This window comes from Belonocnema kinseyi, chromosome 2, assembly GCF_010883055.1.
Source record: "Belonocnema kinseyi isolate 2016_QV_RU_SX_M_011 chromosome 2, B_treatae_v1, whole genome shotgun sequence".
In the NCBI taxonomy this organism is placed as follows: Eukaryota; Metazoa; Arthropoda; class Insecta; order Hymenoptera; family Cynipidae; genus Belonocnema; species Belonocnema kinseyi.
Genome location: NC_046658.1, coordinates 58388300 through 58401234, shown reverse-complemented (window position 1 = coordinate 58401234; position 12935 = coordinate 58388300). Strand labels below are relative to the sequence as shown.

Here is a 12935-nt window from a genome sequence, read left to right as displayed (position 1 = left end):
TTCCGATCGAGTACTTTTCGGACGGTATCAAAAAGTTAGAAAATCGTTGGACTCGCTGTATCGACCTAAAAGCAGAGTATGTTGAAAAATAAAACCGACTTTTGCCAAAAAAACGTCTCCGTGTTTCATTTTTCAGGGACTTATCAGACTGCCTACTAGTACTGCATACGTCCAATGAAAGATTGTTTTGATCGAAGGCAATTTTTCTTATTTCAAGAAATAATATTTTTCAAATAAGAAACTCACTTTTTTTATAAGCAAAATTTCTTTAGATCAAAAAAATATTTGATTGGACATATTCAGTACTGCATTTCTTGTAATCGAGTAATCTTTTTTTCTGAGTGTATAGAACATTTCGAACGTAATCACAACTTTTAGTTCGCAGGTTTCACACCGGTTCAGGCAATCTAACCCAAAATGCATAAGTGAAGAAAGAACCCCACACAGATGTATGATTTAACGAATCAACCAAAATATTTATTTTGGTGAACCAAAATATTTGGTTGGATCAACAAAAATATTTATTACACTCAATCGAACTTCATTAACCAACAACTTCGATTGAATCAAAAATACATTTCATTCACCGTATAGCAATGCATTTGTTTGATCCAACCAAATTTTTGTTGTGCCAAGCAATTTTTTTTCTGAGTATTTAAATTCTTCTGTCACTGTATTTCTCATAATGCAGCTGACGATAAAAAAATTCAAAATTGAAATCACTGCAAAATAAAGCAGTATTCTGCTGGGAAAGTTTTTCCATTGCTATAATAATGATCAAAAATTGCATTTCCCTGAACAAAATTTGTTGCGGCAAGAAATGTATAATGTATATTGTATAGGAAATGCAATACATAAATTTTTCATTCAGTTAAATAAAATATACACTCAATTTCCTTCAGAGTAAGTAAAGATCCAATATCCAATTTCTGTGTTTATTTATACAGAGTACATTACTTTTCTCATGTGAAACTAAAATCAACATTTGTAACATAAAATCCGAGATATAAAATCTTATGATCATCTCCAAAAGTACCATGCTTTATTTATGCAAAGTGTGTATTGTAAGTTCAGAAACTTATCAAAATTAAAAACATCATCAAAGGATCACGTGGATGATGTATAGTCTGATTACATATCGATAGGATCGAATAAAATCATCTGATCGAATTAAACACAATCATAGCAGAATTTCCAATACAGTAGTTGTCATTAATTTTACAACAAGTCAAAGCAAATGAATTTCTATAATTAACTGAGACAATTTAATTTTGATTAGGTTGTTCCGTGATCGATGATTGGTCAGGGCAAATAGTTCAGTAGCCAACTTTATGAATACTGATCAGACCATCGTATATTATAAATGCGTATCCAATAGTATTTCGAATTGGTAATTGAGTCTTCGACTCTAGCTCACCTATTCTTGATTCCTTCTTTTTTCACTCTGAGCTTTCACGTAGTAGGTTTACTGGCTTTGTTATCTTTCCCATACGAGTTTTAAATCATGAAAGTAGCTCTTTGTATACCTATTATTGATATTGATGCTTTATGAATGCACACATAGGAATTTAGTACATACAGTTAGATATTGATAACTTAGATTTGAGACGAATATTGATAGCAAAAGTGCATTAACTCTACTCGCTAAAGAACTTGTATCGTACGATCGCTTCATGACCCACCCGTCAAACCTGAGTTCGGTCTACATTCTATATACTTGATTGTAAATCCTTCAGCTTGATTTCCTGGAGCATCTGTATCATCATTTTCCACTTCAAGTAATGCTGATTTAAGAAACTAACGAGGAAAATTGAGGGTAAATTCGTAAATTTATTCACTTAAAATAGTTGATTTAGATATGTCAGAATTCACAGTCCGTCCCCTTTTTGATCTAAGTCCTCTTTTCCCCTAAAATCTGAAAAATCCCTTAAAACCCTTAAAATTACGCATTTTTATTCAGTTTTCCCCTTCTTTTGCAACGTTTACATTTATAAATCAATTCCGTTGTTGCAAATCAAAAACATCATTACAGGTATCACACGCTTCACAGGCCAGAATGCTCTAAAACAACGGAAATACGGAGATTTTGCACGAAAATATTGAAATAAGTTCTTCAAAATAAAATTAATGTTTATACTATATTACGTCCAAATTTAAACGCTTCAGTTCGAAAAAACTGCAACTTTTCAACGAAGCAGTTCATTTTTTACCCAGTGTTAACTTTTCAATTCAAAAAGACGAATTTTCTGAAAAACAGATGAATTTTCATACCCTAAAATATGAAATGTCAACAGAAAACTAATTTTTCAACTAAATATTTAAATTTTATGTTAGATTAGTGAAGTTTTAAATAAAAAAGAGGAATTCTCTACAAAATAGTTAGTCTCTAAAACAAAAAAATGAATTTTCAGCAACAATGAGGAATCTTCAACCAACAAAGTGAATTTTTAAACCAAAAAGACAAATTGTGTACAAAACTGTTGAACTTAAACTAAGAAGGATAAATTGTTAACAAAATAATTAAATTTTCGTCCAATTACTAACATTTTCAATTAGAAAAAGATGATTTCAAAAAATGTAAAGTTGATATGTGAAGAAAAACAATATATTTTAATTTTCAATCAAAAATAGTTGAAGTTATCCAAAAAGGTAGAGTTTTCAATGAAATAATTTATTTTTCCAAAAAGGAAAAGAAAATTTCAGTCAAGAAAAGAAAATGCAAGCAAATTATTCGGTTGTTAAGCCAAAAAACATTGTCGAGAAAGTAGTTGATTTTTCAACTACATAATCAAATTTACAACGAAATAATATAATTGTTAACCGAAAAAAAAGAATTCTCAACTAACATAGACTTTTCAACAAGAAAGAATGAACTTTTTAACAAAAACAGTGAATTTTCTTATTGGGTTTTATTAATTCAGTTCGCATTCCAGAGAAAAAAAATGTATGAGAATAAGAAAACCTTTTTTCCTTTTTCAATTCAATTCTATTGTGTATCTAATTTCCAATTTTGTATCTACTTGAATCTTTTTTTGATGTGTTTTTATCATCAGAAAGTTCTAACATGTTCAACAGATTTACCAAAGCTAGCTAAACAAAATTAAAAAAAAAAACTAAAATTACTAGAAAAGATATTTCTCTTAACAATCACTTTCGTTCGAAAGATGAATAAAGTGAATATATTTTCGATTTTTGGGCTCACATATTTGAAAGATTTTCAGAATAAAGTGTGTGGGATTCGCAGTTAGGCTCATATTTTAACACCTATTTTTTCTGAATCTGTGAAGATTGAAGTATATGAGACCATTTATATAATATAAAGCCTTTTTGTCTGAAAGGAAAATAGTCAAATTATTAATTTGTCTGAAAAATAATAAAGAATTTATAAGTAAATAATTCTTTATTATTATTTTTAAAGCATAACATTTTATTTTGATATTGGATATGCCATTATATTTTGACGAATGGTACTAAATGAGATAATCTAGGAGACAGGTACATACTAATGATCGTAATGAGCTAAGCTTCAGAAGTCGAACGTAGCGACATCATCCCTCGTTATTTTCAGATACGCCGACAGAGCACGGTGTCGCGACTAAACATCCCCGAGTCCCTGCGCAATTCAGTCTTCCCCGTGAAACCACGCTGAAAACGGGTTGTGCTCGCCTCCTATCGCGAATTTTCCTCCGTTGATAAATGTATAAAAAAATTTCACAGCGAATATATTAACAATTTTTATAACCATGTTTTGTTATAAAAACATGCAACGTGCCAATTTTTAGAGTTTGAATATAGAAATAACTTCAAATATCTATAGCGAACGTTTGTAATTCGAAATCAAATCAAAGCGTTCAAAGAATCACCTAGATTAACACGATTAAGTATCAAAATGCATTATTTAATAAATTTAATTTTTTTCTTAAAAGATCTTGATCAAACGCATTAAACCATTCTTTAATAACAATCCATTTTATTGTATGTAATGTTAACAATAGTCTCCAGATGAGCAGGAAGCTTTTCACATTCCCAATAACCATAATACTCGTATACCACTTGCCAGCCTTAAGCCCATTATTCATTTCATAAATTCTAAATTTGGTCTATCCAAAAATACCAGGCCCTCGTTAGTTTTTTTTACCTCTTACAGTAAATCATTCTTTGAAGGAAGTCTAAGAAAACCTAATCTTTGCATTCGAAATAAATATGTGTGTTTAAAAACAAGTGGAGAAGAATTTCATCCATTAGTGAATTTCGAGTGTCATTAAAACTATTATCAAAAGATTAGGAAGTATACTTAAATTGTTATTGCATCATCATGGCAGATTTGAGAGTACAGAGTAATTGCGAGCATGTGCTCTGCATCTCTGCAAGCAGAAATGTCTTTTTCCGCGCTTCCTGGATTCTGGTATCTTCGTCTTCACGACAGCATCTCTACCTTTGCAAGAGGAACAAGAACAAGAAGTGCGCCCCTCAATAGCGTGCTGGCTCTCGGCGACATGTGCTCGCCACTAAGCATACTACTATTTATAAGACTCTGAATCACGCATGCACGCTCGCATTAGCGCGGTCACGAACTTGATTCTGCACGATTTTACGTGATTTCTAACCGCACCAGACTTTTTTAAAACTGGGAAAAGTAATCTAGACATTTGAGGAAATACCAGGGGTATGATGAATTCAAGATTATAATTTAAGGATGAAATCGTGCTTAGTATGGTTGGATGATTGAGGTACTCGTTTTTGAAATTTTCTTGATGTATCTGTAGCAGGCATAAGCAAGGGGGAATCCAACAAGAGAAAATAAGCAGAGAGTTATGAAAGAAAAAGCTATAGAAAAAGAAACAGATTCATAAGAAAGAAAAATAAGACAGACAAGGTGTGAAACCACTAATGTCGACTATTTAAAGATTTAGAAACATAGATGACACTAATCCTTCTTTAAAAATGATAATCCCAACATCGGACAAACGTACTTTATCTTCAGGATTATCAAATATTGCAACTTAGACAAACATTTGAAGAAATCGAACAATTTCCTATGAATTAATAATTGAAAAGTACAAGATATCTTCAATAATACCGAACAGATTTTCCCACATTTATTCATTCACTTCATTGAGATTCAATCTGATACCTATAAACCCAAACATATTTAGGATTAGAGTACGTCGAAGAGAAAACATAAAGAAGTGGGTTTCCATAATCTTCATCGAATATTTTGACGACCCCATATCTTAGGGATGTACGAGAATCTTAAAATACCAAGACTTCTTCAGCTTAATTAGATATTGGATTCGAGAATTTGAGTAAGAAAAGAAAGATAATATGTATAAAGCTGAAAGATGTTATTATGATGAAGGTGCCAATTGCGACCAAAATATTCCAGCCCAGTTGGGTTACTTTATTCCTCTAAACGGATTGTACTGCTTTGCAATTCCACCTTCACACCATCGACGAGAAGCTGCCCACTCTCCTCGTTTGTCACGTCAAACCCTCTGGTGAGTCCCTTCCATTCTTCTCAGGAGTCACCCTTGATGTGCTATCATCCTAATGGTCCTCCGCCTTCCGCATTTTAATCCCACATGCAACCCTTTGTCTTCAATTTTTTTGCTTCTTGACTGTTTTATTTTCCTAACGAGAAACGGTGAGATTTTCAAAACATACATAGCGTTTGCTATATAGGTATACAATCGGACATAGTTATTTCAATCACTTACAATAAGGTTTTAAAATTACATATACTCGTAACCTGTTTAAAACAGCTTCGAGGAAATATTTAACTTATAATTGCAAAGTGTAAATACAATTTTGAGGTAATAATAGTTAAAATATTAACCAAGAGATTTTCCCTCAACGAAGCCGAGCGTATGCTTTTCCTTGTGTTCTAGTCTGCAGGTAAAGCCTTAGCGAGAGTAGACTAAAGAGATGACTATGAACTAATTTAATTAAATGGAATGTCTAGAAGGCAAGTAAACTTTCAAGATTTTAAGAAATTGATACGATAAGAGAAAGAAATTCTCCCTTGTGGAAATCTTTAATGAAAATTATGAATACGGTAGAAATTTGCCATTGAACTCGTTATGCTATTTGCTGAAACTGATAAGCTTAAATCTTAATTAATGTTTCGAACCTATTGCGTCAGTGGTACACATTCTTCACCAAATGATAAAGGCGCAAATATTCCGGAAGGAAGATTAATTTACAAATATTTGCAACACTTTCAGTCTTTTAATTCCAATCTAAAAAAGATAGGAACTAATCTGTCTAATTATATATTTAACAACTGATATGTAACTATGACGGAAGTAAAAGGAATTTTTATTGATTCCAATTTATTTTTCTATCCAAATATCGTAAAATATTTCGCTTAATTCCTATATTATTTCTAGATTTACTACATAATTGAGCCATATGTACGAGACTAGGAATTATAATAATACAAAACATACAATTATGCAAGAATATTCCATTTCGTACCATTTTAAAAAAGCATTCTAAACAATAGAAAATCTTACATTTCCTACTTCTCTTTCTACACTTTTAATTTGTCCAAAAGAAAAATTCACTCAGAACATTGCTTCAACAGGTGAATTTCCTGAAGAAAATCCTATTATCGAGATTACAATACAAATCCACATATGTAATCACAAGTCTGCGTTCTTCATGTGATGCTGATATTTACATTGTGCTTCTATATTTTTATCGCTCTTTGGAAGTTTATGAATCACTAATACCTCGTCATTTCTTCAAAATATCTTCCAATCTCTATTTCTTACAATGATAGTGTCAGCCATAGTCCACTTTCACTGTGCACCTGGTAAGGAAGTTCTCGTTTTTTTTCTACATCGCTCGTGGCAGTTTTATCTCTTGATAGTCAGTCATATGGTCCTTCTACTCCTTATCAGTAATACCTTGTAATCGGTGAATTTTCCTAAAAGTAGACTCACTCATGCTACGCTTCAATTTTTATCATTTCTGATAACCAAAAGTCAATTTCGACTTTGGGTATCGATTTTCACTAGAACCAATAGTTCTAGAATTTTCTCTTGTACTTTAATTTTCGTACTTTGGTCTGATTCTGTTCGAAATGAACTAAAGTATCTCAGCAAGGAGTGTCGTTTTTTTCATCCTCATATAGGGGAAGCATTGGGACCGAAGCCGTTTTTGTATTTTGCGTTTCCAGCAAGTTTAAGTTGAATTTCATGAAGTGTTTTGCCTTTTGTTTCTGGAACGAAAAAGAAGGCAAAGCCAGTTGCTAAAGCACATTGACTGCAGAAAATCCAAAAAGTTTTTGATGCTCCTATTAGTAGGACGAAAGTAGGGAAGAATTTGGTTACTACGAAAACGAGAAACCAATTTATTACGAAACACATGCTGCTTGCAATTGCTCTCGTTTCTTGGGGAAATAATTCTCCCACCATAGCGTAGGGCACTGATCCATAGCCCACAGAAAATACAAAATTGAAGCTACCGAGACAGAGTAAAGGTAGCCAACCAATGTATAGGACATCTTTACCGTCTTCCTGCATTTTGAAGTAGTAGCCTAATATTCCAATCCAAATTGTCATTGTCATTCCGGATATCACCAATAATGGTTTTCTTCCAAATCTGTAAACAAAGAAAATAATGGGACTTTTATTGAGAATTATTGCAACGGACATACAAATCTTTAAAACAATTTAAACCTTTTTAATAGTTTTTGAAGATTTTAATTTGAAGATTTAATTTTATCAATTCCACTTTGAAAGATTTAATTTTATTTTTAGATGGAATAATTGTTCAGAATTGAGTTTCAAAATTTTTATTTTGATCTCGGCTGAGTAAAACTATTGGTACAGGTTTTATGAAGCAATAAAACAATGACTGATTGCGCCATTCAATACTGCCTACAATACAGAATCAACCTACTGCGATTATCGAAAAGTCTTAACTTCAAGGACAACTGTGCAAAATCTAGGAATTGGAATCAGACTCAAAAAACCGTAATTAAATAGTTTTTTGCTTGGTTGATATTATTAATCAGTCCCACTGATTATTTTATACACGGTTAAAAATTAAACGAAATGGCAGATCCAACGAACAGTCTACCCAGTAGGTCATTTCTATTCCAGAAAATAAATTGCTTATATAAATAATTTACGTATGTTTCTCACTAGAGCCACTAAATGCGTGTCTAAATCATTGTTTGAAGTATCAGGTGACAATCAACTTCCTTATTTCGACTAATCGCTTGTCTCTAATATTAAATTGGCTGAGGGTAAGTCAACTTGTACGGTTTGTTTTCCCAACTTATATTTCTTTCTTAATTTCTAATTACGACATACCTGTCAATTGTCATACCGACGACCACTGCCATCATGACCTCGATTAGACCAATAACAATCGTCGCCACATAAGGGTCAATAGTGCTCCCAGCATCTTTAAATATAGTCACTGTGTAGAAAAGAACTGCATCAATCCCACACATTTGTTGAAACCACATGAGACCCAGGCACGTACGAAGGGCCCTTCTTCCAGCTACAGTACCAGCCAGATCACGTATTCCACCTTTTCTGCTCTTTATCTCCTCTGCTTCTTCCAAAAGGGTAGCAATCTCCCGATTAACATCGTAATTTGATCCTCGCAATATCTTCAAAACCTTACTAGCTTCCAGTTTCCTGCCCTGATTCACCAACCACATTGGTGTTTCTGGCATCAAAGAAATGCAAGCTAGGAAAGGTACCAAGGTTAAACAACAGGCAATGTTGAATGTTTGGTATTCTAAGTATGCACCAGCCACATATGAAAAAACGATTCCCAGAGAGAAAAAAAAGGGAAAAAATGTTCCCATTGCTCCTCTCATTGATGGTTCTGCTATTTCGCCAATGTAAACTGGAACCAAAACTCCAGCCGCACCAGATCCAATACCGCCAAGGAATCTGGCGATGTATATCCAGGGAACGGTTCTACCGAAAATTAAAATGATCCAGGAAATTAGACAAGGTGTCATTGTGACACCAATTGCTATTCTTCTTCCAAAAATATTAGCCAAACTCCCCGCAGGAACCGATCCGATCATCGCTCCGAGTGGCATTAATGATGTAATCCAGGAGCCTTCGCTATCTGTCACGTTTGCAAGGAAAGAACCGTTTGATCTTAAATAGTCAACAGTTGGAGATGACCATGCTAAGGCCATGCCTCCTTGACTCACTGTCAGTCCCGCTGCAAGAATAATTTTGATTATTTTAATCTCTCTTTTATTCTTAGACTTATCGCAGTCGCAGTGATTTTGGAGATTTCATTGTTGAATGATTTCAAGTCCTATAATAGTTTAGAAAATATAGTATCATTAATTTCTTAATCTAACTGAATCCATACCGAGGATTGCTAACTGGAGAATAAAACAATGGTACAAAGTTTTTCGTGGTTCTGATTTTGGAACCGGATCTACTATCAGTTTTAAATCATGAATCTTAATTTAAAAAGAGATGGAGACAAATTATTGAGTAATAAAGAATGCGTGGAAAAAGGATCTCAACATAGAAATTAGTTAGATCACTTTTCCTCTTTGAGAAATATTTTCATAAACTTCATTTCAAATCAAGTTTGGAAAAACGTGCATTTTTTGTTATTTATTTTTAACCTGAAATTTGGTTCAAATCATTAAAAGTTCAAGTCTGGTTTAAATGAAGCTTTTTGTCACAAAAAAAGGATATAATTTTAAAAAGGTCACCCAAGAATATGAGTTGATGCTTGGCTAAGGGGTTCCTTTTAGACGAAAGTTGAACGCACTAAAAGCATTTTTTGCGCATATCTTTATAAATGAAGTTATTAATCATTTTAACTTTTTTTAAATTAGTTTTTTTTCAAAATCTCGAAAAATATTGATTATGGAACAAAATATTATTCACAAAAGTGATATATCTCTTCGAAACACCTATTTTTTATATCTATACTTTTCCTAAATTAATAATTTTCGAGAAAAATGAATTTTTAGATTTTTGTCACAACCAAATTTCCAAACTTGTAATATTAGCGTCCAACAAAGTTTTAAAAACCATGTAGCGGTATTTAAAAAATTTTTGAATACAAATATTTAAAAACAATTAGAACAACATTAAATATTGTTATTAATAACATTTTATCCCTTAAAACTTTTTCAGGCATTAATATCGCAACTTTTGAAATTTTTTGTAAAAAAAAAACTGAAAATTAATTTTAGTAATTTTTTTCGAAAAGTATTAAGCTTAGAAAAAAAGTATATAAAATAGATATTTTTCGAGATTTTGAAAAAGAAAATTTAATAAAAAGTCGAAATTATTGATAACAATTTATATTGATCTGCGCAAAAAATCCTTTTAGTGCGTTCAACTAAGGTCTAAAAGGAACCCCTAGACTAGACCTTGGACCAAGTATCAAGTTAATATTCTTTGGTGATATTTTGCGGAAGTATATCCAAAAAACATGGTTTATTTGCAAATATGCAAATATTTGCAAAACAATATTTTTCGAGGATTTAGTCACACCAAAAGCCAACGTTTAGAAAAATTTAATTTTGAGAAGTTTCTTTCCGTCACCTATATACATTTTTAGTTTTATGAAAGAAATGGTTTTTCAGAAGAAGAAATAGAACAATTTTCTAGATTCAATTATAATAAATTTTTTAAATACAGAAAGTAATAAAAATCGATGGACAATCCATTGTGTATGCAGGAAGTCAGATAGTCGTCTGTCAAACACACCGCTGAAGGGACTACTCCATAATCATTGTGACTACTCATCTGACTACTTCTGAACTAATTCAGACCACTTCAGACTACTAATGAATCCCAAAAGGATTCCTGTGCTCTACTTTTATTTAAAACTATCTTACCATGTAAGCAAGAAATTATTATTGGTTTATTTAACAAAAAGTTATATTCAAATGAATTTTATTTTATGAATTCAAGAAATCTTTTTTTTTAATTGATGAATTTAACTTATTTCATGCAATCATTTTTATGCAAAAGGTCTTCAAAAAATCGTTATGTAAGCCAAACCTACTTTTCTCTAAAATTTGTATTCCTTGACTCAACTTGATGTTTGAAACATTATAGTTTTTAATTTTATAGATAGAAAAAATTATTAAATGATTGAAGTGCAGGTTTAATCTTATTTTTCGCTGCATTAGAGCTTCCAAGTTCATGAAACTTTAGAGGTTAATTATTATGAAAACGTAAACATTACAATCCTGATAAGGTTTCACTAAAATAAAACTATTGTCGATTAATTGAAACAAGTGAAATTTTATCTGTGAAGTTATGAGTCTTGTAATGACGAAATAGACAAAATAGTTTTGATGTTAGGTCTAAAAATGAACAGTATCGAGTACACAGTTTAAACCAATTAGATTTAGAAATTGAAGAAAATAATTATTTACAAGTAATTTTGTTATAAAGTATAATTTTACTTGATAAAAGGGAAACGTTACAGTTATATAACTATATATGTAGAAAAAATGAATTTGTCTTATCTCTGGAGAAATTCTGATATCTTGAAAACAATTCAAGGTATCTAAAAGAAGGCTTGCGTGTATAGATTTGAATAATCTTTCCCGACGAATACCACATTCAGACACACGTGGTTCTAATTTTTTTTTCTTGCAACACTGGAAGTTACAACAACATTCAACAAGCAACGCTGTGTCACCCTTTGGGATAAAAATAGTGACACCTTAGGATTTAATGTATAAACTATTGATTTCTTATCCTAATTTCAAATAAATTTCATGTTTGTTTTGTCAAGCCTCAAAATACACTATACGGTTTTTCATGTGAAATAGATTGAGCTCAGTTCTTCAACAATCGTAAAAATCTGCTCACCCAACTTATAAAGCAATTTATTTTGTTTAAATGTCCAAAATCACTGTAGCGTTTTCATCAGAGCGATTATTTCTGATATACCAAATTTTAAGAAAACAGGTACTCACCGATTAGGGTAGCTAAGAATTGAAACAACTTCTTCCCCTCCTGCTGGATCTCTGGTGGTGGATTTGTTTTTGTCACTCCTCCATACTCAAGTGGCATGGAAGTTTTTTCAGAAATTGGAGAAATAGGTGACTTTGAAAGAAGACTTAGCTCTGTAGGTTCTTCTACGGATGCTTCTGCCTCCATGATTAATCTGCTATTATGCATGTCGTCGGTCCCCTTCATCATTTCTAGATGCGACAGATTAACTAGAAGTTTGTTTGAGCCCAAAGTTCATACTTCCCTAGGGGTCTAATTGATGGCAATTATACCGACTAATCCCTCTTTATCTTTGCTATCTCAGAAATATATGCTGTTTCACATGTGCACTCTTTTTCAGACTAGAAATTTTCTCACTGTCAGAACGAAAAGATGCCTCGTGTTGATCACGGCGGATCGGGAGCACAAAATAAAACTAACTGATGCTTTGATCTACGAGAATCGGCCTTGAATCTCTTTAATCACATCAGTTACTTTGAATGGCAATGAATCGTTACGAAAAGATCAATTGGTACTTCATTCAGCCTAGGATTCTATTCTAAAGTCACTGTCGTCACTCCACTGCACATAATCTCAGTACTGCACTGAATCTTGCCTTCTCTACGAAAAAAAAGTTTTTTATCAGATCCACTCTTTGCAAAAAGGCGTTCGTCTGCTTATGGTATCTCTCACTGACTGCGCGAAATCAATCTCCGGACTGCAAAGAAAAATAATGATAAAGTTGCCTTACGTTCCCCTGACAACGTTTGGATGCAATCTCCTTTATTTATTTAGAGTTTTCAGGTCGTAAATCGAAGCACTTCTTAAACACGGGAAAAAAACAATTGTTCGTGCATCAGTATCTTGACCAGAAAAAAGGTTGTAATTCCAGCCTTTGTTTTCATGTTATATATCACTTTTTTTCATGAGGGGCCATCCATATACCGCATGGACAATTTTTCATCAATTTTG

At 32.4% G+C, this 12935-nt stretch overlaps 2 protein-coding genes across 3 annotated transcripts in view; one reads left to right on the top strand and one right to left on the bottom strand.

The window, feature by feature from the left end:
* The first annotated feature begins 4148 nt into the window (after positions 1 to 4148).
* The window catches only part of LOC117168464 (tight junction protein ZO-1), a 154016-nt gene continuing 145229 nt past the window's right edge, over positions 4149 to 12935 (top strand). Inside the window, exon 1 of one of the 2 annotated variants that reach the window (XM_033354135.1) lies at positions 4149 to 5498. In XM_033354135.1, coding sequence (XP_033210026.1) covers positions 5326 to 5498 — 173 coding nt within the window. In that variant the 5' untranslated portion in view covers positions 4149 to 5325. The remainder of the gene's footprint in view (positions 5499 to 12935) is intronic. The other variant, XM_033354133.1, reaches the window with a different exon arrangement.
* LOC117168465 (facilitated trehalose transporter Tret1-2 homolog) lies at positions 5970 to 12675 on the bottom strand. The gene is made up of 3 exons (XM_033354139.1): positions 11948 to 12675; positions 8325 to 9201; positions 5970 to 7608 (listed from the first exon to the last, which is right to left on the bottom strand). The coding sequence occupies exons 1-3, from the start codon at positions 12171 to 12173 to the stop codon at positions 7131 to 7133; spliced, it is 1581 nt and encodes a 526-aa protein (XP_033210030.1). The 5' UTR covers positions 12174 to 12675; the 3' UTR covers positions 5970 to 7130.

Excerpts from the sequence above, each read along its gene's own strand:
- LOC117168465 (XM_033354139.1), bottom strand. The coding sequence starts at position 12,173 with ATGATGAAGGGGACCGACGACATGCATAATAGCAGATTAATCATGGAG. Across the intron at positions 9,202-11,947 it reads ATTCTTAGCTACCCTAATCG|CGGGACTGACAGTGAGTCAA; the intron begins GTGAGTACCTGT and ends TTATTCTTGCAG. Across the intron at positions 7,609-8,324 it reads GTCGGTATGACAATTGACAG|ATTTGGAAGAAAACCATTAT; the intron begins GTATGTCGTAAT and ends CTTTGTTTACAG.